This window comes from Phasianus colchicus, chromosome 1, assembly GCF_987193195.1.
Source record: "Phasianus colchicus chromosome 1, bPhaCol1.hap1.1, whole genome shotgun sequence".
NCBI classification, from domain to species: Eukaryota; Metazoa; Chordata; class Aves; order Galliformes; family Phasianidae; genus Phasianus; species Phasianus colchicus.
In genome coordinates, this window is record NC_143436.1 from 99,989,514 (window position 1) to 100,016,647 (window position 27,134).

A 27,134-nucleotide genomic window follows, 5' to 3' on the forward strand; every position below is an offset into this window, starting at 1 on the left:
AAACTTGAGAAAAGAATAAACTCACTGAAAAGATTTCTTATGCTTCTGTCATCAAGATGACCTCTGGAAATGTACTCCTTTGGAAAAAAAAAAAAGGAATATAAAAAAAAAAAAACACCTTTAAAAATTTGTACTGAATGCTATATTGCTATATATATGCATGCTTGAAAGCTGATTGTAGCAATCAGGTAAGGAACTGGGAGTACTGGTAGATGGCAAGATGGACATGAGCCAGCAATGTGCCCTCACAGACCAGAAAGCCAACTGTATCCTGGGCTGCATGAAAAGAAACAAGGCCAGAAGGTTGAAGGAAGTGATCCTGCACCTCTGCTCTGCGCTGGTGGGGTCCCACCTGGAGTGCTGTGGGCAGATGTGGAGTTCTGAGAACAGGAGAGACGTAGATCTGTTGGAGGGTGTCTGGAGGAGGACCACAAAAAGGATGGTTCTGAGGGATGGAGCCTTTCCTGTGAGGACAGGCTGAGAGAACTGGGGCTGTTCAGCCTGGGAAAGAGAAGGCTCTGGGGAGATCTGAGAGAGGCGTTTCTGTATGTAGAGGGGGACTGTAAGAAAGAATGGGACAATCTCTTTGGCAGGAATAAGATATGATAAGACATGGGGAAATGGTTTCAAACTGAAACAAGGAATATTTAGACTAGATGTAAGGAAGTCAAGTTTTATACATTATGGATGGTAAGACACTGGAGCAGGTTGCCCCAAGAGGTGGTGGATGTCCCATCTGTGGAGACGTCCAAGGTCAGGCTGGAGGTGCTCTGAGCATACTGATCTGCCTGTGGGTGTTCAATGCAGGGGAGTTGGACAAGGTGACCTTAAAAGATCCCTTCCAACTCAGATGATTCTATGATTCTAGGTGACAGTGGGTTAGAGTGCAAGCTTAACATCAAAGGTAGCAATCATGTTTTGTTAGTATCTGTCAGAGCGCTCTTTCGTGTTGATGACCAGATACTTGAGGGATTTAAGGGGTTTCGGAGCATTTGCCCCTCAGTCCCGACTCAGCATCTGCAGTACCCACCGACCCCACAAGAGGTCAGGAGGAGCTTTTTAGCTCTATTTCTTCAGGGCGCTGATCCCGTTGCCTAGCGACTAGCTGTCGTGCAGCCCTTTACGGCAGCGGGGCCCGTTCCCCCGTTCCGCCCTAGGCGGCGCCCGGCGGCGGCGGCGGCTGCTGTGCCATGTCGGGGCCGGGGCGGGCGGGGGAGGCGGACCGGACGCTGTTCGTGGGGAACCTGGAGAGCCGCGTGCGGGAGGAGATACTCTACGAACTCTTCCTGCAGGTGGCGGGCGGGCCGTTGGGGCGGGGCGGGGCAGCGGCCTGGAGGTACGCAGGGCAACGGTCTCGGGCTGGGCAGCGGGCAGGGCAGGGCAGCGCCGGCTGGCATTGGCACTGCTGCCCGCCGCCTGACAGCGCCCAGCCCCGATGGGAGCCGGCCGTGCTGTAGTCCGGCGTGCCCTGCAGCTCCTGAAAACCGAGAGTTAGATAAGCTGTTAGGGGGAAATTCTTCACTCAGAGGGCGGTGAGGCACTGGCAGAGCTGCCCAGAGAAGCTGTGGTGCCTCATCACCGGAGGCACTCAAGGCCAGGTTGGATGGGGCTCTGGGCAGCTGAGCTGGTGGGGGGCAGCCCTGCCCACAGCAGGGGCTGGGCTGGGTGGGCTTTAAGGTCCCTTCCAACCCAAACCAAATGCAGTTCTATGGCGTCTTCTGCTCGTGACGTTCACGGCAGCTTCTGTGGCTTTGAGGGCTCGGTGCACTGCTGGGTTGAGCTGCCCCTCTGTCACCCATCTGCGAGAAGGTTACAAGTGTTAATAGATTGGGACGGGCGATAGAAAAGGTTTTCAGGTGGGATGTGGGACTTTCATTGCTATAATCTTTATAACAAAATGTCTTTTAATGCTTGAGATGATATTCTGCTGGTGGGATCCAAACTGTTCTCTCTTCTTTCCCAAAACCCGAAAGACTTGCCTTAGGGGCGGTCTATTTTAAGACACCGGCTTGGCTTCAGTTTTGATTTGCTATTAACAAAATGTTTGGCTAAGCCAGGCTTGTTAATCTGAAAGTGGTAAGGAAAAGCAGGTATGTGTGGAACGGAGCACTGTGTCAAACTGCGGGATGGATTGACAGCAATGGATGATGGTAAAGCATTTCTGCTTGCCTGAAACAGTCAGTCTGTATCTAGCTTACACTGGGCAGTTCTGCCAGCAGTGTGATGATACACTTGCTTCTGCTAACACTGATTATTCCCAGTTGCAGAAAGAACTTTGCTGCCTTCTGGTGTGTTTGCAAAATAAAGAGCACAAAAAAAGAAGGCGTCAGACTAATCGGCTCCATTGCTATTTAATTTACTAATCAGAACAATTTTAACTCACCATTTTTATTCCATCGATTAATGTGATATTCATCATCTTAAGTAGGCGAGGTATCAGCACACTACTCCATTTGCATTGGAAAGCCTTTTTTCTTGGTATATTCCAGCCCTGTAGCCTTTTAGCTTCTTCAGTCTCTTAGTAACTTTAAGTTTGTAGCTTTTCCCTAAAATTATGTAAGAGAGAGTCATGGATGCCCCATCCCTGGAGGCATTCAAGGCTAGGCTGGATGTGGCTCTGGGCAGCCTGGTCTAGTGGTTGGCATCTCTGCATACAGCAGGGGTTTGAAACTCCGTGATCATTGTGGTCCTTTTCAACCCTGGCCATTCTATGATTCTGTGATTTTCTGTGCAGTATCCCTGTTTCCAACAGTAAGCAGTATTCTGTCATTTAGCTGTAAAAGCTAGGTTAAAAATGCTCATCTTACCAGGAGACATGAGTAATTTACCATACAAATCCTGGCACAAAAGCAATGAAAATAAACAGATGTCCTCAGAATGCAGTTTTATACAAATCTTCTGTGTAATCTGCTTCACTCACCGAACTGTTAATTTTTATCTGGATCTTTAGATCATGCCAATAACACCTACTTAACTTTTTTCTTCTCTTCATGTTCTCACTCAAGTTTCTCTGCTTTTGCTGCAATAGCACATGCTTCTCCTTGAAGTATTGTTCTTTCTTGGAAAGTACACAGATGATATTCTTGATGTAGTTCAGCCCTTAAAACATACTCCTGAGCTGTAGTGTTCCCTCGTGAAATTAGGATAACATGTCTATTATTAGTACTTCTAAACTATTAATATTTTTTGTTTATGAACAGGAAGACTACATTTTTAAGACTGATCTTCAAAGTGTTTGAGCCTGTTACTTCTAGAGCTGTTACTTCTAGTTCTTGAAGATCCAGACCTCCTCATTAGGCAAATAATATGAAGACTGGATATATGCCATTTTTAGAAAAACTGCAGTGTAGTGCAGAACAACAGAAAAATGCCTTAGAACCAACTCAAGTAAAACCAACCGTGTTCAGAATGTCACTGAAATCCCCTCTTAAAAAACAAACAAAGCAAAAAAACAAACACATCAAATTTGAAGATACTTGGAAAGACGAAATCAACGTATTGAAGATTCTCTGCGCAAGTCAACCTAGGTAGTATCCGTTGCTATATAGCCTGATCCTCTTTCTGCACCAATAATAAAAATGATATATTATTTATGATCCTTTGTCTGTATGGCTCTCTTGCTTTCATCAAGGTTGAGGTGAGAGGAGGAAATGTTTCTCATGTTTCAGCGAGAGCATTACATTTAAGTGAGGTGTTGTTTATACTCAGATGGCAAAAGCATACAGCAATCAAACGTTACCACAGACGACAGTCCTTCATATCCTCAATCTGACATCACAGTGCTAGAGTCAAGGAAGATGGCTCCAAATCATCACCATTTAGTTAACGTGTGTTGGCCTAAAGCTGTAGTTTACTTTTGAGTTCACAGAGAGCACTACTGCTGTTACCAATGCTGAGTTTTTGATTCAGGACAATGAATTCTCCATCTATGATGGTAATTTAGACATTCAGAAATTTTGTTACTGTATCTGAACGATGTTGGTATTTGCTATGAAAATTTATTTGAAAATGGAGACAGTATTTATGTAATATCACTGCTTTAATTTGGTTCTTCTAGAAGTATTGGGCAAGGATTGTAATGGTGCATGTAGGCAGAGATGGGACTTCTTTTCAATGAAGATATGTCATGGTATATCCTGAGCTGGAAGGGACACGTGAGGATCATTGAGTCCAAACAGAGCATTCTTAAGGGGGAAGAGGGAGTGGTTCTGTTCCCTGGTTTATGTTGTGTTTTTGTTTGTTCTTCTTGGTCAGTAACAGTACACTATCTCTGGTTAGATGATGACAGATTCTCTTGATTCCTTGTCATGCATTTGTGATAGGACTAGGTAGTATAGAAAATATTAGAGTTTGTTGTGGTTCCAGAAGAACTGTTCTCTATTTAAGCTTGTTTTCCAACAGTTTTGATGCTTCCCACTTCTATATTCCTTAAATTCCTAGAATCAGACTAATGGATTACTTTGGTTTTACACTTTGGTTGTACAGTTGTGTTAGCTGTGCAAAAAATTATGTAATGGTTGTACTAGAAACTGTACATGCATGAGTTGACCTTTGTTACGGAGACAAAGGAGCCTAATACTCCTTCTTGCAGCTGTCATAAGTATATTTTAAAAATAATAAAAATAATCAGATTATTAAAGTAGAATCATCACCCATGGACTGATGGTTGGTTCCAATTTTAATATCTGTAGGGCTGCTTTTTGTTTTATAAATGCTCAGAATTTGAGAGATTTTTAAAATGAAATAAAGAATCTTATACTTGAGAAATGCTGTTTCAGACTATGGGAGTATATATAATCATGAAATGATTGTGATTTTTTTTTTTTTTTTTTTTTAAGTGTAAGTTCTATGAGAAAATGACGCAGATTTCTTTCAGGCCGGACCATTAACCAAAGTGACGATTTGTAAAGACAAGGAAGGAAAACCTAAGTCTTTTGGATTTGTCTGCTTTAAGCACAAAGAATCAGTGCCTTATGCAATAGCGTTGCTGAATGGAATCCGTTTGTATGGAAGACCAATTAAAGTACGGTATCGGTTTGGTAGGTTTAGCAGTCACAGTGATTACTTACGTCTTTTTCAAAAGTCTTTTTTTGAAGTATGTTGTTCTAAAATTACTAGTTTTTAATCCTACAGTCCTTTAAAAGGGTGTGACTTTCACTTGCAGTTTTGACTCGGTTAAGAGCAGCAACTATCAAGCTGTTTGAAAGCTTTTATACTAAAGCCATGAAGCTATCAGTTTTATTTTAATTGGAAGAGAGTATAGTTAGGAAAATACAGTCAAATCAAAGTCTTATTCTTCATTTTATGTTTATGAAAACAAACCTTCTGGAATGCTAATGATTAGGCAATATTTGCAGTCCAAACACTGACTTGTTCCTGATCTGCACTGTGTCACTCCTTACCTAGAAGGCTGTACAGGGCAATTCTTTAAGTAAAATGGCTGAGGTTCCTGAAATCAGAAGCAGTGGGAACGATTCTGTTCATGATTATTGAACAGTCCTGATTTATGTTTCTGTAAGTGGCTGAGTATAAATGATAAAGAAACATTTTGAAGCAGTTCATTGATGGTATAGATTGTCTGCCATAAAATGACACCTTTCCATTATATGTCAGCCTTGATATACTAGTACAGTACAGGTGACAGAATACTTTCTGTGTTTTAACTTGTTAACCAAACAGTCAAAACTGAACAGTCATTACAGTCTTGTCTTATTTACAGGGAGTTCACACTCTTCAGAACTAAACAGCCCAACACATGGTTTTGAGAACTATGTTGACTTATATTCATCTTCATATAGGTAACAAAGACCTCCTGTGAATAAATTGTATGATTATAATTAAAAAATGTTAAAAAGGATGTGTAGATACAGTAAAGCAATCTTTAGCTCTTCATTAACACAGCAGTTTCACACTTTAATTGCATCCGTACTGATGACTTGCAGTGGACTTCAGTTAATGTTTGGTTATTTAGCTTGCTAGAGGTGCAGTTAGTTAAATTCCAAATCCTATTTATTTTTGCAAGATACAGGAATGTGAAAAAATATTATAAGTATGGTGTTTGTACTAGGAATCTTTGCAGTTCTTAGAGGAAAAGAAAATCTGGCAATTGAGATAATCATTTTCTACTCCATTGAATTTACTTGCTGCGTCAATGTATACAAGCAAATGTCATGCACACGTGAGTGTACAGGTAGAACCTGTACACACTGTTATAACAGAACTCTGAACATCCCAGTTTCAATGTTTCAGCATCTCAAATTCAATTTTTATTTTTATTTTTTGCAAGTATGCCAGAACTCTCTGTGGAAGCTAAACTCCTGTGGAGAAATCCAGAACTCTTTTGAGTCTGCAGTACATGTAGACTCAGGCTTACTTGTTGAGTCTTCGGAATTGTTTTTCTTGGTTTGTTTGTTTGTGGAAGTCCAGTTGTTAATATCTGTATTATTCTCTTGAATACACTCATTATAGCCCAAGAGCTGAGCATCAGCACTCTACAAGGTAGTATTTGTTAGAAGCCTAGTCTTTGTATATTTTCCTGTTTTTCCTAGGTATCAAGAGCCTTATGGAAATCCTCCATTTCCTGTTACTCCTTTTCCAATGAACAATTGTTTACCTCAGGAATACTCTGTCTTTCAGAAGATGGTGAGTTTGTGATAAAAGTTAAAAATACGTTAACTTACTAATGAAGTTGAAGGTATTCTTGCAAACAAGTGCTTATTGGTGACTCAAAACTTGGCTTAGGCTGCTAAATTTCACTCTGTTAGGTCTATCTATCACTTCAGGTGTCTGTCAAACCAGACTATTTTCTTTCTGCAGGAATGTACTAAAGGTATAAGTTAGGGAGGCTAAAAAAAGTCATTTGACAGTAGAAACTCTACTGTGTTTCAAATCAAATCCCCTTAGTGAGATAAGGTAACAGTAAAATTACAGCCATGCAAGCAATAACTTCTTCATATACAGCTGTTTCAGTAAGGGAGCCTCTTAGCTCTTCTACTCACTTCAAATATGCCTAGCAGAAATTTGAAATTTAGTTCTGTCCTACAATCAAACATAATGCTTCCCCAACAAACCACTACTGCCAATATAAGAAACAAGTTATGGCAACAGCAATTTGACTTTCCAGCCTGAAATGCTGCTTGTCTATGTAGTTCTCGCACTGATTCTTTATACTCATTGCAGTAAAACGATGAGAACCCATATTCCCTTCTGTGAGACTGGTGTATTTTCTTGTCCTAATCTCTTTGAGATACTGCATATGGCAAGTCATCTTACGGGTAAAACCCTACTCATCAAACATGTTGGGGAACTTCTGAGTCTAATGAGTGTGAATGGGTAGGATGAAGGAAACCAAACATTTAACATGAAATACTGACTGCAGACAGTCCTGCTACCACACAGTCTGAGTGGGGAATAGTCCAGCCCTTTGTAGCTGTAGAAGGAGTGAAATCTGAATAGATTGCTCCTACGAGCTGCAGTCTGGGCAGGAAAACACACATATCTAGTGGTGACCTGCCTCCTCTCTTCCCAGGCTCTGCCCCCAGAAGATCTGGTGCTTGCACAAACCTTCCACTGTGTTTGGATCCTTTTTGAGGGTACCATGTCCCTCACTTGCTCACTGTCAAACCCGTTTTATAGTAACAATGCAGTATGCAAATACTGAGACCAAATTCTTAGAAGTTAGCACACCTGCACGCAGCACTAACTCCATTCCATTTTCTGCTTGCTAGAAAAGACAGTCCTGCAGCAGGAGCAGAGATTGCTTGTTTCAGTTTCAGCAGGAAGCTGTTCACACATATGCCTTCACATGTTTAGATAACCTTTATGTTGGTTATCCATATATATTACTTCAGAGGCTTTCTTTTGAACACAAGGACATAACTCAGTGCTTCTCACACCTTTTCTGGCTACTGCCAGTCAGTAGAAAGCTGCTGTTTCCCCATTACTTTTGTAACTGTATTCCTGTATTTGGACAGTGCATTTTACGCACGTTGCCTAGTAAGTAAAACTCCTATTTGTTTCCATAGAAACTATAACAAATACAAAGAGCACAACAGCACTATTTGATAGAGCTAATTCTCAGCTACAAAACATGGTCACCAATATTACCTATGCATTTTTGTCAGCGATGAACTAGAGCCTGCATGCTGCACTTGTAAAAATCTTTACCAGTGGAGGTGACCTACTGTGACCACTGATGAAACACCACCCACCTCCTCACTGTGCTCACATCCACTGTTTGATCTCTATGAACACTCAGCAAGCATCAGTGGATGTCAGTGGGTGCTGGTTTTTTTCTGCATAGAGGAATTCAATGACACACCTTTGCTTTACACACACTGCCGTGTCGAGTGCCATTTTGTCAGACTGCCTCTCTGTTGCCATCTGTCACATGGCACCGAAGTGTAACAGAATACTGATTGGAAGGTTCTCTACTGCCATACCACCAACATCCACCTCTGATGTTGTGGGCCAACATAATAAATTAGGAAGCATTACTTTCGGAGCAGCCCTTATATATGAGAGAGACTTGTGGAACTTGAGGAAATGCAGGAAGAAGCTGGGCACTTACTGCAGTGTTCTAAGTGCTTTGATTCCGTGTAGCTTGTTGGAACTTGTTCCAATAACTTCAAAATTAGTTAAACCCAACTGAAAAAAAAAAAAAAATGCAGCTGCTCATGTCTTTATATTAACAGTAGTCACTGTAGTTAGAAATGTTTATAAAAATACATAAAAGAAATGATAGGAATGCTATGTTTGATTACCATTCACAAATTCTTAGCAAGAAGTTTAAACTTAAATCAGATTACATATGTGTTCCATGAAAGATTGTCTACCTTTTCTTACTCTAGTAGGTGATGTAATAAAATAATAAGCTTTATTTTTAAACCTTGCTATTTTATACAACTTTGCTATCGGTATTTTCAGGGTAAAAGCTGTAATGCATGCGAAATAAAACTCTTCAAAAGTTTCTCTTAACGGTACTAACAACTCAAGTTTGTATTTCTCTAGATGAACCATTTTTTAGAACAGCAGTACACAGTTCACAGTCCAGTGGGTCAGCAATTTCCTTACTACCAGATGACTCTGCCACTGCCTTCAAGCTTATCCATTCCTCCCTATCAGAATCAAGCTGCAAATTTTAAGTCTGGGCATAGTTCTTTTGAGTTGGCCGTGCCACATTCAAGTGATGGAAAAGTGTACCAGACGGATGAAAGCACGTCTAAAAGAAAGAGAGAACAGCAAGGTTGTGATAGCGACACTAGTACTGAAGATGACAGAATGAGACAAAGAGATCATGACCAAAAATACAATAAGTGCAAAGCCAAGAAGAAAAGGCATTAATACTGTAATACTGGATTATTTTTACTCATATTTTCTATTTTTATTTGAAAGAAATTCACTAATTGTTGCACTTTATTACAAAAGGAATGTACAAGACTCATATTAATTTTGAAATACATTATGCATAAATTATACTGATATTTTATTTAACCTCAACCAAGTAAAAGAAGAAAGTATTTTAAGGTATAGGAAATATTTAAAAAGATACAGTTTTCCTATGGAAGGAAAACGTCAGTAATTATGCTTCTGTTTTCCAGGAATTACAAAAGTCTGTTATTTTGCTAATTTAGACACTGTGCAAATATATACTTTGAGCCACTCATAAAGCATATGTATCACTTCTATGACTTGTGGAACTTACTATTGTGACTGCTTTAAGGATTCTCTGGAGCTGCTGAAGAACAGACTAGAAATTCTAAGCGCTGTATTAGAGTTTTGTTCATCACTGAAGTATCAATACCTACAACTTTTCCTCTTTACTGATCTATCTCTAATCTTATGTTCCATTAGTATCACTGTGTACACTTATTGTAACTTTTCTAGTAGTAAATGCAAGGTTAAAAAAAAAAAAAAGGCATTTGCACTAACTACAAGGCTTACGTACTGTATCAGTTCTCAAAGTGATCTACTTTATGGTTATGATATGCTCTGACTAGAACTGCATACACTGTAGATCTTTCGATAAACTTACTCTCCAGTGCTCTATTTGCTTATTTGAGACTCCAGTCATTAGTTATAACAAATGGATGAAAAATAACTGAGTTTATGGCCACCAGGATGATCAGAGGGCTCAGAGGGCTGGAGCACCTCCCTTATGAAGACAGGCTGAGGAAGCTGGGCTTGTTCAGCCTGAAGAAGAGAAGGCTACGAGGAGAGAGAGCTCACTGCAGCCTTTCAGTACCTAAAGGGAACCTACAAACAGAAGCGGACCCAACTCTTTACAAGGATAGATAATGGCAGGACTGGGAGAAATGGTTTCAAATTGAGGGAGGGAAGATTTAGGTTGGTTCTTTACCAAGACAGTGGTGAGGTGCCGGAACAGGCTGCCCAGAGAGGTTGTGGATGCCCCATCCCTGGAGGTGTTCAGGGCCAGGTTGGACAGGGCCCTGGGCAGCCCGGTCTACTATTAGATATGAAGGTTGGCGGCCCTGCATGTTGCAGGGGGGTTGGAGTTTGATGATCCTTGAGGTCCCTTCCAACTCAAGCCATTCCAGGATTCTACGATTCTTAGGAGATTACTGCTATAGTACCATGATATAGCACCCTTAAAATGTCACTAGCGACTGAATTTAACTCTTTCTAGAAGGAACTTCTATCTAAAACTTAGAAGTTCAAGCTTTAGATTTATACCGCCATGTATTGAGAAACTTGTTAAGTGTCCAACCACTTTTGCTTCCTCCCACACCAACACCTGCCCCTTCATCTTTCTTTCCCCCACCAGTACCTAGGATTAAGCTATGCAGGTACGATCTCACATCTGCTGCAAGATAGTGATGACATTATACCGGTAGGCCACTGATTTCAAAAGCTGACACAATAATGGAAAACCTTCACAAGTAAAATACACCAGATTGCTTTACAGAAGCAGAAATCGCACGTCGAGCGTCGCCGCAGCGCTGCGGGCCCCGCGACGGGGAGCGCGCCGCCACCAGGCCGGCTGCGAGAGCCGAGGGAGGCGGAGACCGTACCGCCCTCCCACGCTTCGGTCGCGTAGAACGCACGGCGGCCCGTGGCAGCCATGGCCGGCTTGTACGAGCGTCTGAGCCCCGCCGGCGGCAAGGTAAAGCCGCAAGGGGTGAGAGGGAAGAAGGAGGCGTTGTGAGGTTGCCCTGGAGGGCTGGGCGGGGCGGGTGGGTCCGCCGCGGGGGAGCTGTAGTGCAGGGCGGCGGGACGCGCGATTTTTACAGCAGGGGCAAGCGCGTTCTTCTTGTGTGCTTATTTCTTAGGTTACCATTTAATCGTTTTGAGGTTTATTTTATTTTAATTTAATTTAATTTAATTTAATTTAATTTAATTTTATTTTATTTTATTTATTTCTCTACTGAAAGTACGAGGAAAAAAAAAAATACCAGTATGTTAGAGCACCAGCGGCATCTAATGGGTGGTTTTTTTACACCACCTACCGAATAGAATCGTAACTGCATCTCTTGTTAGTGACTGGTTTTTTAAGGCGACGCTGAATTCTTTAGCAACAGGAATCACACCCTGGGGCTGCTGAAGTCCCAGCATAAGAACCCGGCGTACGGTTTTCTCAAGAAGTGAGGGAGAGCCCATAGATGTTTTCCTCCAATACATGTTTCCGTACATCTACAGTGGGGTAGGAGGTGGGCAGCAATTCAGGTATTAGCAGGTGATCGCCTCCGATAGGTTTTCAATAGGGGGGTGGGGGGTGGAATCCACAGGCTTTTACCTGTCAGAATTGTGCATCTTGGACATGCTTTCCTGTTGGTGTAGTACTCCAGAGTGTACATAAACAGTACAAAATCAAGCTAAGGTGGTGGTTAATCATCCTCTCACAGCACAGTAAGTCTATACATCTGTCATTTATCGTGTCTTGCATGGGAAAAAAAGTGTAAGTATTATAGCTTGCAATTAAATATCTCCTGAAAACAATTAAATATCTCCTGACAAGGATTAAAGAATAAAATGAGGAAAAAAATTATTTAGTATTTCAAGTAACATTAATAATTTTTCACTTTTTTATCACTTTTCTTTCTTCTCTTTTTTTTTTTAATAACAGAAATGCAGCCCTGAAGAAAATGTTTCTTGCTTCAATAAATTAACGTATTCCTGGTTTAGCAGGTAAGAATTCAATAAATAGCTTGTTGATTTTTACTGATGCTCTCTCAGTAAGAAGGTGCACACATTCCACACCATCATTCAGGCTGGATCTGTAGCCTGAAGCAAAGATTGCTGTTTTCTTGTTGTATAAAAATCAAAGTTTACAATTTTTAGGGATCATATTCAACTATTTTATAGAATACTGTTGCATGTATATATAGTATATGTAATGTATAAAGTTAACACTTATTTTATGTTACTTAGTATCTATTTAAAACATGATTTTTTGATAGTTGAAATCAGTGTTCTTTTCACAACAGAAACTAATTTTAGACAACAGGATTTAAACAGCCAAATTAGGCTTTCCTTTTTGATTTGTTACTTTTATTTTGTAAAATTTTGGTAATAGGCATAAATAAATAAATAAATAAATAAAGTGTTTATTTGCTAGGTCTTTGTGCTTTATTTGCTGGATCTCCAAATATTCAGTAGTTCATTTCAGTGTATTTATGAAGTAGCTAATGTCAGACTTGTTTTCCTCTCTCTTACACGTTAGGCCAAATACCATTATCCTTGAACACTTGTTCAAAAAAACCAGTAGAGTCCTGCTTCTTAGAAATTATTTCACTTAAAAATAGGAACTGAAAGTTAAGCTATATGAAGCCATACAGCTTCCTGTCACTTAGTGTTTTGGATAGTAGTTGAAACAATCTCATGTGTTACATCTTGTGACTATTTGTAACATTTTTCTTATTCCTTTCAAACATGAATCACACCCACATAAAAACTGTAATTGAGAAAAAAATATTTTGAGTATCATAACTATTTCTTGCTTAGTTCAGTATTGTTAGTTTAAACAAAAGCTGAAAATGGTATCTGTACTTTATAAGCTGAAACTGAAAGAATCAGACTTTATAATGCATTGAGTGTAACTCCAACAGGGCCAGAGTTTAGGAGTTCAGCCATCATTTTCCGAGTAACCATGCTTTTTATCAGTCACAGAATCAGTAAGGTTGGAAAAATATCTGTAAGATCATCTAGTCCAACTATCAACCTACCACCAATATTGCCTGCTAAATCATATCTCTTAATACCACATCTACATGTTGCTTTTAAGCCTCCAGAGACAGTGACTCCACCACCTCCCTGGGCAGCCCATTCCTCTGCTTGACCACTCTTTCTGAGAAGACATTTTTCCTAATACCCAGCCTAAACCTCCTCTGGTGCAAGTTGAAGCCTTTACCTCTCATCACTGGTTACCTGGAAGAAGAAGCTAACCCTCACCTTGCTACAACCTTCTTTCAGGTCATTGTAGAGAGCAATAATGTCTCTCTTCCAGACTAAATAATCCCAATTTGCTCAGCTGCTCCCCGTAAGACTTGAGCTCCAGACCACTCATCATTGCCCTTCTCTGGATGTGCTCCTGGGCTTTGATGTCTTTTTTGTAGTGAAGAGCCCAAAACTGAACACAGTACTCGAGGTATGGCCTCACCAGAGCTGAGTACAGGGAGGCGATCACCTCCTTGCTCCTGCTGGCTGCATTATTTCTGATGCAAGCCAGAACGCCATTGGCCTTCTTGACCACCTCAGTACACTGGTGACACACGTTCAGCTAGCTGTCAACAAGCACCCCCAAATCCTTTTCCTCCTCGCACACTTCCAGTCACTCTGCCCCAAGCCTGTAGCATTGCCTGAGGTGGTTGTGGCTGAAGTGCAAGACCCAGCACTTGGTCATGTTGAACTTCATCCCATTGGCCTCAGCTCAGCTGTCCAGCCCGTCCAGATCTTTCTGTAGAGCCTTCCTCCTCCCATGTGGATTGACTCTTCCAGCTTGGTGCCACCTACAAACTTACTGAGGGTGCACTCAATTCCCTCATCCAGATTGCTTGTAAAGATGTTAAACACGACTAGCCCAGGTACCAACCCCTGAGGAACACCACCTGTAATTGGACACCAGCTGGATTTAACTCTGTTCACACCGTTCACCAGTTCTTGCATTCTATATATATGAAAGTATGTAGTATACTGAGTGCAACATGTTCAAATGATATTTGGTCATTATATCACAGTGTTAACCAACGTGTCGAAGTGGTTTTTAACCACTTGTACAATGGTTAACGAAAGGAGAGATGTAGGGAAATATGATTTCAGTTCTGATCAGTTAGGATGTGCTTCACTGTGAAGTAATTAATGGGATGCAGTCAAACTAATAGTGTAAATGTTAGGTATGGTCATTTTTCCCAAACAGAAGCAAATATGAGCAATAAATTGTTAAGTATAAACTTGTACCTCGCTCTGGGGGACACATGGGGATAGTGAAGACCACTCCCATTAGAATTTTGTTACCAAAGTCTTTCTGAGTCTTATTTTCCATCGTTTGCTAAGCACAATGGCACACGCATTAGCATGAAGCCCAGCACTGGCAGAGAGGTATACAATGGGAGTAGATGAGAAGATGGACTCTGCATCTGCATTTCAGCCCTCAGAGAGTGAAGTTCACAGCAGCATAAAGGCATTAGTGCTGCCATTGTCAGGGCACCTGCCCGTATCCAAGCATGTGTCTCTTGTTGCTTTTTAGCTGTTTAGGGCTTTCTTTGAGATGAATGACATTGTCAACATAAGTCTCTGCGCTTTTCCCACCTCAGAAATGGGACATTGCTTTTCTTCAAGTTCCCTGAAATGTCTGCTCATCAGAAAATACACATCATCTATTACTCTTTGAAATGGAGTTCCTGTAGGTTCAGCTTATTCATCAGCCCTATTTTGCTACTTTCAAGAACGATTTCTCATCTGTTTTAATAAATAAGTGAATAACAGCACTTTGTTGAAACAGATTTATAACACATGAGGATCTCCTGTAAGGAAACTTCCATCATACTTGTGCTGAAACCCAGCACACTGAGGTTGTTACCTTGGTTAAAAACGAGTTGCGACATGATGCAGTCTGATAATTTATTGATTTATTAAAAAGGGGTATTTAATTTCCAGTTGTAAAAGTAACTGAGTAGTGATGCTACACAAGTTTATTCATTAAATACTCTATTTTCATGTGGAAATATGTGAGATGAGAAATGTAGACAGACTTTGAAAGTAGAAAGTTTCTTCAGAGTTTGCTGTTCATATGTGACAGTGTGTTCGGGCTCTTCATATATCATGTCAATTTCAGTTGTCATGATTACGTCTATTATTTTGAATATAGATTGTACTTAGATACCCTAAATGATATCATTAGATTTTGAATTACTGTTTTGTTTTGCTTAGTTTACTGTATTTCCTGCTGTCTAAATTAATTCCTTTTTTTTCAGACTAATATCTATAGGCTATAAAAAGCCTCTGGAAAGAGATGACCTGTTTGAACTGAATGAAAGTGATTCACCGTACAGTGTGGGTCCTAACTTTGAAAAGCAATGGAGAAAAGAAATCCAGAAGTCTTCTGCAGGATTGACGGTAGTGAGAATTCTGAAAATAAGCAAAATCCTTTTCTAAATTTAAAGAGATTAGAAGCTAGAGATGATTTTTAAAATTCCTACTTTTTGTTGAAGAGACTACTTGCTGTAGATTGCAAAGACCAATCAGTATTTGTGATCTGTGATCTGTAATGTGGCAGTAGGATTTTTCTTAGTAATACAAATCCAAGCGTATCTCTTACAAAAAAAATCCAGTTACATTTTAACATGTCAAGTGGTGTGGAAATCACCACAACTTTTGCTTTGTTGATTAAACACCGTCTATTTTAAATGTTTTAATACTTCCTGGTTTGTCTTTACTTCTGTATGTCTGGTGTTTAGAGAAATCCATTAAATCCAGTGGATGCTGTGACCTGGACAAGCAAGCTTCAGTTTCCTTTAATTTCATCAATATTGAGTCCTACAAATATTTTGTTTGTTTTGCTTGAGTTTGCCTGTGTGATTTTCATATAAGAACTTGGCATTTTCAGTCTGAGTTGTTCTTTTGTTATTGATGTTAAAATACACTAACTGCTGCATAATGCCAGGATATTTACAGGAGAGAGAGATTAACCTGTAAATCCAGTAAGAGTGTAACTTTTATTTTTGAATTACTGAGAAGAGGGCTGTTCTTGCAGTCTGGCTTTACTGCATCTCTTGAGTATTTTTCATTTATTTCTAGATTTGTTTTTTCTTCTACTGTTGAGATATCTATTGAAGCACTTTCTACTGAAGCATTCAAAAGCACTTTTCATTAAGGATTATTTTTAATTCATTAAGGATTATTTTTAATTCTGATACTGATATTATGTTGTTATCCATCTCATCTGTAAAAAATATTCTGTCCTTCATTACTGTGATAATTAAGAGGAGCTAAAGCTTTTTTTTGAGCCAGATTTAATAAAACCAGAGTTCATTTCTTACCCCAAAGCAGTTCTTCTGTTCTGACTGCTAGAAATGCCCTTCAGAATATAAGTACAATAATGATTTTAAGTGGACACTTGTTTAATAATGTGATTTAGTGGGGCAAAATAATTTCCTAATTCTGTACATATTCTTGTAATGTTTCAGGATTCTTATATTGAAAGAATGCTATTTAAGTCAAGAAGTTTCTATAAACCATCTTTGATTTTTCCACTGTGGCAAACATTTAAGTTTTTGTTGCTCAAAGTTGCATTTTTAAAAGCTGCAGCTGACATTCTGGCTTTCATGAGTCCACAAATAATGAAGTAAGTTCTTGATGCATTTCACCTTATGTTCAGAGAGCAATAGTAGAAGTAAAGCTGAAGGCTTACCATTATCAGTGCCAGACTGAACAGCTTAGTTGTAATGATTGGGTGGGCTCTTTGTTGGGTTTTGTTTGTTTGCTCATTTTTCAGTGATTATCTATAAATTATCTAATGAAGAAAAGCTCAAAGAGATCAGGAATTTCTTGGTCAAACAGTTGAGACAAAAGTAGTATAAGACTCGCTTCCACAGCACTGAATATAATCAAATACAAAATCGGATATTAAAATATATATATATATATATATATATATATATGTAACTTTTCTGCTTTTTGTCAATATTTTTGGATCCCTGTTTTTCAACAAAACATTTAAATAAAGTTTCAACATTTCAGGGGAAAGTGTGGCAACTCAGCTGTAACATTATTGGTAAGGAGGCAGATGGAAGTCATCTTTAGGTATTTGCTTAGCATAGAGGTGTTAAGAATTTTTCAAAGAAAAATGGTAATGAGCAGAAATATTGTTAACCTCCATACTACATCCTGTGTCAGTGTGATTTGTTGTAACCTGGATGTTAAGCAAAAGTATAAGATCTGTTAGAAGATATTGTGGTTGCTGGTTATTTAAGACAATCTTTTATTAACATTAAAATAAGAATTAATTTACCTTAAGATTTTTTTCTCTATCTCACTTTGGTGGTTGGTATTAGCAGCTTTTGTGGCTATAAGCATCTAATTAAAATGTCCTTTTTTTTTTTTTTTTTGCCATTCTTTATTTGTACTGCATTCTCTGTGAAGTCAGCAGTAGCTGATTAATTTGTAGAATAGTGTTTGAGAACTGTTTCTAGGGTAACGAATTGGAAAGCACAGATAAGAACTGCTGTTTTTAATGTGGTTTTCTTCGTGACCTTCCACCATACCTGGACTTAAATCCACCTTAAATTGACTTAATTAAACAAGTTGCCAGTGTGTTCCTTTACTGAGAGTTCTATTGTCAGATGTTGACTGCATGCACAGAATTCTAAAATTATTTTGCTTCCTTTTCAGATCAATGATAACTGCAAGTGAAAATCACACGAGTTCACGTGGGAGTGGATATGGCTATGCTATTGCCCTGTTTTTTGTAGTTCTCTCACAAACTCTCCTGCATCAATTATACCAGCGTAACAACATGCTTACTGCTGTCAAAGTCAAGACTGCCATTGTTGGCCTGATATACAAGAAGGTAATAAGATCTTCTGATTTTCTTTCACAACAAAAGTTTAAAATAAGCACTCAGTGTTTAAAGATAATGTATTTACCAGTATGATCAGAACCCAAGATATTACAAACTGGTGACAGGCTAACAAATTGACTTTATATTTTGACAATTGTTTGTTTAAGAATTTGGAATTTCAGCAGTGTTTCTACTCTATGGCTCTAATGGAATGGCTTGGGTTGGATCATTGAGATCCAACCCCCCGCCACGGGCAGGGCCACCAACCTCCGGATCTGGTACTAGATCAGGTTGCCCAGGGCCCCATCCAAACCGGCCTTGGACATCTCCAGGGATGGAGCATCCACAGCCTCTCTGGGCAGCCTGTTCCAGCACCTCACCACTCTCTCTGTAAAGAACTTCCCCCTGACATCTGACCTGTGCTGAGATAATGTTGGGCAGATAATGTAGAAACTGAACTCTTCCCGTTTTTGTTATATTTAGACTGGATATAAGGAAGCAGTTTCTCGCAGTGAAGATGGTGAGATACTGGAACAGGCTGCCTAGGGAAATTGTCTGCGACCCATCACTAGAAATGTTCAGTGTTGGGTTGGACGGTGCTTTGAGCAAACTTATCTAGTGAGAGATGTCAGTGCCCATGGCAGTGGGGTGGACTAGGTGATTTTTAAGCATCTCAAACAGTTCTAGGATTCTGTGATCATGAGGTAATCTTCCCAAATTTACTGAATGAACTGGGAAAGCATGTTAGGCTGGATGTCCAGGGAAAAAGCAAGGACATATACGATCACTATTTTTACTATGTTTTAAAATAACATTAAAGCATTTATTATACTACTAATATATACCATATGAGATGAAGCTGGTTTCTCAGTGCTGCACCTTTGCTTTATTATGAACATGACACATTGGAATTTGTACCGTAATATTTGACTATGAAGCAAGAGTCAGGAAAGATGAGACACAATCCGGACCTGAAATAAATACAATCTAGATCTCATATAAATAACATTTAAATTTATTTAAATTTAAAATTAAAATTATCTCTTAAATTGCCTCTTTTTCTCAAATAGATTTAAACAAGTCTTTTGGTATGGACTTCTCAGGTGTTTTCTGAACCAGTATACAATGTTTTGCTTGTTAACTGCAACTCAGGAAAACAGGAAAATTTGTTTTCTCATGTCCCATATGAGGATATGTCAGTGCATCACATCATGAGCAAGGGAATAGTATGAGGCTGCAGTTGGGGTAATCATGTATTCTGGCAAGTTTCCACAGCTACAGGGCGGAGAGTCAACTTGGTTCACTCTTTGAATATAGTCAGTCAGTGAATGCCAGATCAGGTTGTGCTTTGCTTCTGGAATGATGCAAAATGATGGTGGAGTGAGTTGCTGCGGCACTGTCTTTTTATGTGCAGGAGTTGCAGGTGGCACAGTGGATAAATATGAGGTCCTTAGAGGGGATGTGAGTGTGTGGTCTGTCTGCGTATCTGTCCCCAGACACTTGGACATGTAATGTCAGATTTCCACATTGGGATTATACCTGTGCTTGCTATGAAGCTTGCTGTTCTTGGCTCCCACACCAGCCCAAAGCTGAGATCTTCTGAGCTCTCTTTGAGCTAGTGTCCTAATTTATTTACCCTTAAGTGTTACAAGTGTGTTTCACTAAGTTCAACTTTGTTTTACTGTTTGTCATTCTTTGCTTTTAGCTTCTCCTGGGAAAACAAACCCATCAAAATTCTTGATTTTTGCAACTTTTACCCTCTGTATTTTCTGGTTGCAGGCCTTAACTTTAGCCAATTCCTCACGACGAAGGTATACAACTGGAGAGATGGTTAACCTGATGTCAGCAGATGCTCAGCAACTCATGGAGCTAATTGTAAACATCAACCTGTTGTGGTCAGCACCTTTTCAGATCATCATGGCTGTCATCTTCCTCTGGAAAGAACTTGGCCCCTCAGTACTAGCCGGTGTAGCTGTGCTTCTTTTGATCATACCTCTAAATGCGCTTATTGCAGCCAAAGTAAAAACTCTGCAGGTGAGACATTTTAATAGGTGTGATAATGAGGAATTTAATTGTCATAATGCAGGAATGAAGAAGAGAGGAAGTGTTAAATTGTTTGATAGTATAGAAATATTGATATGTCACAATTAAAACCATAACGATAAGCAACCCAGAGCTGCAGATGTGTTTTACTGAGAGAAGGGGAGCACAACTTTATAAGAACACCATAAGAACATTTTATGATAGCTAAATTAGAATTTAGATGCACGCCTAACATTTCATTTTACTAAAACAGTACTTTTGTATTAGTAATAATTACCATATGGCTCACTGTAGGAAGCAGTTATAGTTTTTTTCCATTTGAGTTAATTCTTTAAATACGGGATTTTATATGAGATGATGGCTCTCTTCCACCTCTATTATTTGGGTTAAGCAGCTCTTTCAAACTTAGCACATTTTCCTGAGGTTATGGGAAATCCCACAGAGGTGCTACTATTTCTTTTCTGCTTTTCTCATGTTACAGTTCTCTGCATTGCTTTTTAGTGCTTGATGATTTCTGTGAGGTCCACTGAGAAAAACTGTTACAATGTTGTGTTATTATCAAGACAAATACCAGTCTCGGTGTTATTTTTGCCTTTGGTAATGCAACATACAGTGAATACTCTTTTGTGGATCTGTATATTCTTTTGTAAAGCTGTGATACAGACATTGCAGTAAAAGCCATCACCTCTTTTGCAGTCACAGCAGGTATATTTGCACTTAGATCCCTACTGTGTTAAGAGAGAAGGAAAAAATATAAAGGACAACAAAATAACTGTTTAGAAGTTTGTAACTTGTATTTGCAAAGACTTGAAGGTGTAAAGGGCTTGCTAATTAGTATTTTATAAATGTTTTATGCAGAACAGACTGCGTAGCACGGGAGTGAGAATAATTTCTTCATTTCTTTGATTGGTTCTTTCAATAACAAGGTATTAATTATCAATGGAGGGAATGGCTTCAAGTTGTACCATGGGAGGTTCAGATACCAGGAAGTGTTTCTTCATGGAAAGAGTGATGAGGCATTAGAATAGGCTACCCAAGGAGTTGGTGCAGTTGCCATTCTTGGAGGTACCTGCATATGGTGCTTAGGGATGTGATTTATACATGGACTTTGTAAGTTAGGTTGATGGTTGAACCTGATGATTTGATACATTACATATATTGATATTCATATATTTGTATAGTGACATAATATATTAATGCTTTGTCTGTATTAACATGCATAGCGATTTTGAAGATCAAAAATGTATTATCATTCCTCAACATCTGGGAACCGGAAACCTGATAGGGCATTTCAGTCCCTAGAGGGAGCCTACAGGAGAGATTAGAAGAGTTTTTATCAGGGAGTGCAATGGTAGGACAAGTGGGAATAGTTTTAAACTAAAATAGGGAAAATTTAGATCAGACATTAGAAGGAAATCATTTACTCAGACAGTGGTGAGGCACTGGCACAGCTGCCCAGAGAAGCTGTGATGCCTCATCCCTGGAGGTGCTCAAGGCCAGGTTGGATGGGGCCCTGGGCAGCTGAGCTGGTGGGGGGCTTGAGACTATGTGGTCTTAAAGGTCTCCCTACTCAAACAAAACCAATCTATGGTACCGTGTTTCTATGATTTTAATTCAATAGAAAAAAATAATGATATCAGAGAAAAAAAATAAGAATTTAAATGCACTCCATAAGATATTTTAGGGAAAAAAATGTTTTATAATGTATTTAATTACCCTTTATCTATGTAATGAATGGTACGACTATACATATATCTGAACATGGTGTAACTGCAGTGCTGGTGTGTTTTTCAGGCGAAACTAGCATAAAATATATGTATTCACTAAATACACCACATATTTTACTTCTTTATTTTCATCACTGAAAAATGGGAACATTGTTATCTTTTAACCAGAAAAGCCAGATGAAATATTCAGATCAACGAGTCAAGTTACTCAGTGAAATGTTGCATGGAATAAAGGTAATGCTACAACTAATGAATTCTGAAATTTGTTTTAGCTTTGTTTTGTTAGCTTTTGAACTTTGAAGACAAAAAAAAAAAAGGGGGCTCTTTGAGTAATCTTTCAGCAGATAATGATTGAAATTAAAGAAGAAAACATTTTAACATAGTGTACTTAAAGTGTTTTTTTGAAAAATACTTACTGAATTATTTGACTTGAAAAACTGATTGCCCATTATGCATTAATTTTACTATCACATTTTTTATTAGAATGTAAAATGTGTTGATAGTTGTCTGAAAACCTTCACCAGAGTGAAATTTTGGTGTGTAGGGAAAATACTTCTTAAAGTAGACTACTTGAATTTGTTATCTATACTGTTCGGAAGTAAACTAATTTATTGTTCATGATACATTGGGAATATATTGAAATGTGTAGGATAAGGGAAAACTAGAACATATCTTCCATAGGAACAAGCTAATTTTGGGTTATCTTGGGTCTAACTTTTGTTTATAAAACATTGAAATTTTTACAGTTTGATGTTACTGAATATTTGAAAATGGCATTTGGAGCTTAAGCTTATTTTGTGAAGCATGATCACTGCTTTTTCTTTCATTCAAATAGATCCTCAAACTTTATGCATGGGAACCTTCATATCAAAGGAAGGTCATGCGCATTAGAGAACGTGAAGTGGATGTTTTGAAGTCATCAGGATATCTGAAGACTTACTCCATGTTAACCTTGACGTGTATTCCTTTTATGGTTTGTTTTATAAAAGTATTCTTTCAAGCAGAACAGTTGCTCATGTTGCCAGTTGCTGTAGTTGCTGAATGGATCAAAAATGTTGCCTCACAGTATCACAAAAATACAGTGGAATGATGAGAGTGGAATGAGAGAAAGAGATTATGGATTAACTAAGCTTTTGGAGACCTCTGTTTAAAAGTGAGAAATCAAATCCGCATCTCATGAAGCTCATTTTGCTGTTTCAATCATGCTGTTGTTTTCTATGCAATAGAAACATCCTAGTTTATACTTATTCTGTTCTAAGAAGATGCATTTTCAATCTGAATTTTTTAGCAGTCCCTTTCCAAATGCTCCCCTGGTAAATAAATAAAAAAAGAAAATGAATATGAGACAAATTCATCCCAGCCTTGTTCTAGTGGGATTGGAGGGCATTTGTGCCTTTGAATCTTCATGTCTCTCTGTTAAACTCCATTGGAAAGTAAAAGGATCAAACTGCAACTTTCTTTAGGTATAAATGAACACGCTTCAGATCAGCTACCCCAACTGAAATCTTCAAGTGCTTAACTTGCAATATGTAACAGGTGAGGAGGAATACACCTTAGGAATAGTGAAAGGGAGGATTAAGGCTGTCCAGTCTGTTAATGTTGATAACTGAAATACTTTAAGCAGTGGGTCAGAAAAATTTGTGAAGTTAAAATTAACTATACAGAAATTATCAACTTATTGTTTAGCAATTTTGTATGATTTCTTCTTGTTTAGGTTTCCTAGTTTAGTTTAAGACTCCTACACTCAAGAAAAAGTGCAAAAGACACCATAGGACAGGTTCTTAACTTCAGGCTTTTCTGGGTGATTCTGAAGGCTTGAACGTCTGTTGTGTAGGAGAGCAGTGTATTTTCTGATGATGACAGACTACAATTTTTTGGGGAAAAAAAATTCCAAGTGGTAAAAATATCTGTTGTAAATAATTTTACTATGATACTGTGACCGGTATCATAGCAACAGGAAAAATTAAAAACAGAGTAAATTTCCTGAAACATCATTTGAATGTTTTCAAAGGGAAGAAATCAATTCCTGGGGTAGGAAAATTATTTCACACAGTTTCGTACAGATCCAGTTAGATCAACCACAGCAGGCCAGTATTTTACTTGCTGAAATTGTAGTATTTCTGCACAGAGCATTGCAGCCAAGTGCAGCAGATGTAGACAAGTGCTTAATTATGAACAGAAACAGAAGTCCACATCTTTGAAATGCAAACAAAACAATACAAAAACAAAATTATATGTGCATAAATTTTAGTTATACCATGAATTTGCTGCTTTTTTTTTTTTTTTTTTTTTTTTTCATTTAAAAGGTTACATTGGCTACATTTGGAGTCTACTTTTATCTGGACAAGGAGCATGTTTTAACAGCTGCTAAAGTTTTTACATCTATTTCTTTGTTTAACATTTTGCGACTACCCTTGTTTGATTTACCATCTGTGATCTCTGCTGTAGCCCAGGTAAAGGAATTATGAGTAAGTGCTGTAAACCTGATGTTTACTCTCCTTTCGATCTTTTGTCTTGCTTCATCTATAACTATGAATGATTAAATCATTTAATTATCTGTACTTATGTTTGGTTAAGATAAAACTGCACACCGTTTCACGGTAGGAGAAGCATGAAGGATGTTTAAAGTGTCCCTTGCAGACTTAATGAGTGATAATGGGGTAGCACAGCTGATTGGGACTAGGCTTTCCATTTCTGGTTTTTCTTCTTTTAGTAGTCAAGACTCATCTTCTGCTCCTACTTTCTCAACTTTTCATCTTCACAGTCCAGTGAAAAGTGTAACCTATTTGGGCTGCACCTCTTTAAGTAACTTGTTATATGTTGGAACCCTTTTTACCAAGTGGTGGAGGCCCCAGTGTGGCCTCTATAGTAGTGTGTCTCTCCAGTCATCTCTGAAAGGATTAGAGAAAAAAGGAGCTAAGCTGCTGAGGATACCCCATCAAGAAATTTCAGTTCTAATTGTATACCAGTAGGGATGCTGCTAGCTTTTAAGATTCTATTAGGAACATATTATATGAGCTGCCCATGAATATACACTGTCACATTTTTATACAGCCCAGCTTTTTGTAAGGATAGAGACCAATGAAAGCAGCTACCTATGTTGATTTGTTTCCTCTACGGTCTGCATGGTGTTAGATAAAAAAATGAATTTACCTGAGGTCTAGTTCCATTAGCTTAAAAATCAGTGAAAGTTCATCTCATTCTATGTCACAGCACAGTCATGGACTGCTCATGATGCACTCACAGTAAAATAATTTTTTGTCTTCGTTGTTCTGTGAAGATAGTTACTGCACGCTGTTGCATTAAAAATATATATATTTCACCATATGTTTTTGAAAACAATCTAATTGAGTTGGAAGAACCAGCCATTCAGAGATTAACTATGTCTTCTAACACTGATAACTTGAGCATGTTCTGTTATTTTCTAATTACCAAGCAGTACATTCTCAAGGAAAAATAAAAGCAACACTTACTTATGTCTTTAGTTTGTTTAGTACTTTAAACAAAATAAGTTTTTAAACACCTGGATACCCTCTTTTGAATGTCTGTAATTAAAACAAGGAATATATCTTTCCATACTGTCTAGAATATTTTAATGTTTTATTTAAGAATTCAGGTATCACAGTCATGTTGTGCTTGCTATATATATGTTTCTTCTTGCAGACCAAAGTTTCTCTGAGCCGTTTAGAGGATTTTCTGTTTGCTGAGGATCTTAACCCTGAAGATGTTGATACAAACTACAGTGGAAGTAAGCAGGAGTTACTCATTTGTAATTGGACATTAATTTACATGGCTGATCATTAAGAATCTCAGCTAATGGAATGGATTAGCAATTCTGCTCTTTTTTCCTTACTACGATAGACCATGCTGTTGAGCTTACTGCTGCTTCTTTCTCTTGGGAGAAAAATGGCCTGCCAGTCTTAAAAAAGTAAGATTTTTATTATTTTTTATGAGCTGCTAGCTAAATGTGACATCTTTATTTTTTTTTCAGGATTAGTGTGTACTGATTAACACTAGTTCATGATGAAGATACCAGAAGGATATTATTATTTCCAGAATATTATTATTTCCAGAGTATCCCATGTTGTCTGCTAGGAAAGTCAGATCTGACCTGGTTTCCCTCATGCTCCAAGTGGAGTCTCATAGCATGTGATTCCCCAGCATCTTAGTGAGTCATTTCTTACGTATAAATTCAGCTGAGTGTAAACTGCTACACAATGCATTCATTGGAGTGTTAGTAAGGAAATGGAGTAAACAAGCTCAAGTGAAGACTCCGATAACCTTTGTTAAATTTTACTAGGACAGATGAGGAGGTTACAGCCTACCCAGTCGAACTGTCTCACCATGCTGTCTGCCATATTAATCTCAAAGTTACAGGAGATGACTTCCTGTGATATGGCATGGGTGTCCACATTTCAGACAGTGTAGCCTGAAGTGTAATATCCAGGCATAAACTACCTTCATCAGCCTTAATTAAAGTGTGATATAGTCTCTGTGTAAAGTCTTTCTTAGTCTCATTTGTGCTTTAGACTCTGATCTGAAGGAAATGTATTTATCGTAGCACAGGATATTCAAATCAATAGGTGCTTAAATCCACATACCATGGAGTAAAGATGGAGCAAGTAACCTCCTTGTATCAAACGTGTGAGATCAGATCATACTTACTTTGCTAGCAAAATATCCAGAGGATGAGGGGCAGCCTTCTAATACTCAAATGTTTTTCACACATTTTCTATAGTAGATGTTACATGAGAAGTCTAGCAGTTCATTGTCTGAGTAAGGTAGAAAGTCAGCTACAGGCCTGGGAAGAATAAATCCACTTATTGGTTACACATTCTGCCATTTGATTGTACTATGACAGGGTGAGAGCACAAGCTCTTAATCTGCAGACAGGTAAATTTATTCTCATTATTGCATATCAAAAGATATGTAAACTTCCCCCTGTACTCAGCACTGGTGAGGTTGCACCTCGAGTATTGTGTTCAGTTTTGGGCCCCTCAGTACAAAAAAGACACTGAGGCCTGGAGCGTGTCCAGAGAAGGGCAACAAAGCTGGTGAGGGGTCTGGAGCACAAGTCTTACGAGGAGCAGCTGAAGGAGCTGGGATTGTTTAGTCTGGAGAAGAGGAGGGTCAGGGGAGACCTCATTGCACTATAAACTTCCTGAAGGAAGGTTGTGGTGAAGAGGGGTTTTGCCTCTTCTCCCGGGAAACGAACAGGACCTGGGGAAATGGCCGCAAGTTGTATCAGAGAAGGTTTAGGTTGGACATGAGGAAAAACTTTCTCTCTCAGAGAGTGGTCAGGCACTGGAATGGCTGCCCAGGGAGGTGGTGGAGTCGCTGTCCCTGGCAGT

General features: G+C 38.8%; 2 protein-coding genes across 6 annotated transcripts in view; both read left to right on the plus strand.

Moving 5' to 3' along the window:
• The first annotated feature begins 1,033 nt into the window (after nt 1-1,033).
• On the plus strand, nt 1,034-10,066 carry RBM11 (RNA binding motif protein 11). 2 transcript variants are annotated; one of them, XM_031612609.2, is made up of 5 exons: nt 1,034-1,292; nt 4,877-5,039; nt 5,720-5,798; nt 6,549-6,642; nt 9,010-10,066. In XM_031612609.2, the coding sequence occupies exons 1-5, from the start codon at nt 1,191-1,193 to the stop codon at nt 9,340-9,342; spliced, it is 771 nt and encodes a 256-aa protein (XP_031468469.1). In that variant the 5' UTR covers nt 1,034-1,190; the 3' UTR covers nt 9,343-10,066. The 2 variants fall into 2 exon arrangements, 1 of the variants encoding a protein (XP_031468469.1); XR_004169645.2 differs by lacking the exons at nt 4,877-5,039; nt 5,720-5,798; nt 6,549-6,642; nt 9,010-10,066 and adding an exon at nt 3,201-4,758.
• An 865-nt stretch (nt 10,067-10,931) lies between these two features.
• Nucleotides 10,932-27,134, plus strand: part of LOC116241980 (multidrug resistance-associated protein 1-like) — a 33,165-nt gene continuing 16,962 nt past the window's right edge. For 2 of the 4 annotated variants that reach the window (XM_090121122.1, XM_090121133.1), the window contains exons 1-11: nt 10,932-11,122; nt 12,083-12,144; nt 15,429-15,570; nt 16,641-16,798; nt 17,845-18,022; nt 19,793-20,047; nt 21,952-22,017; nt 22,619-22,756; nt 24,090-24,236; nt 25,447-25,531; nt 25,645-25,711. In XM_090121122.1, coding sequence (XP_089977248.1) covers nt 11,081-11,122; nt 12,083-12,144; nt 15,429-15,570; nt 16,641-16,798; nt 17,845-18,022; nt 19,793-20,047; nt 21,952-22,017; nt 22,619-22,756; nt 24,090-24,236; nt 25,447-25,531; nt 25,645-25,711 — 1,340 coding nt within the window. In that variant the 5' untranslated portion in view covers nt 10,932-11,080. Of the gene's footprint in view, nt 11,123-12,082; nt 12,145-15,428; nt 15,571-16,640; nt 16,799-17,844; nt 18,023-19,792; nt 20,048-21,951; nt 22,018-22,618; nt 22,757-24,089; nt 24,237-25,446; nt 25,532-25,644; nt 25,712-27,134 lie in introns of those variants that run through there. The other 2 variants (XM_090121129.1, XM_090121139.1) reach the window with 2 other exon arrangements.

Bases quoted from the DNA above. Each gene is read 5' to 3' on its own strand.
- RBM11 (XM_031612609.2), top strand. From the start codon at position 1,191: ATGTCGGGGCCGGGGCGGGCGGGGGAGGCGGACCGGACGCTGTTCGTG. The intron at 5,799-6,548 runs GTAACAAAGACC...TGTTTTTCCTAG, and splicing joins TTATATTCATCTTCATATAG to GTATCAAGAGCCTTATGGAA. The intron at 6,643-9,009 runs GTGAGTTTGTGA...GTATTTCTCTAG, and splicing joins ACTCTGTCTTTCAGAAGATG to ATGAACCATTTTTTAGAACA.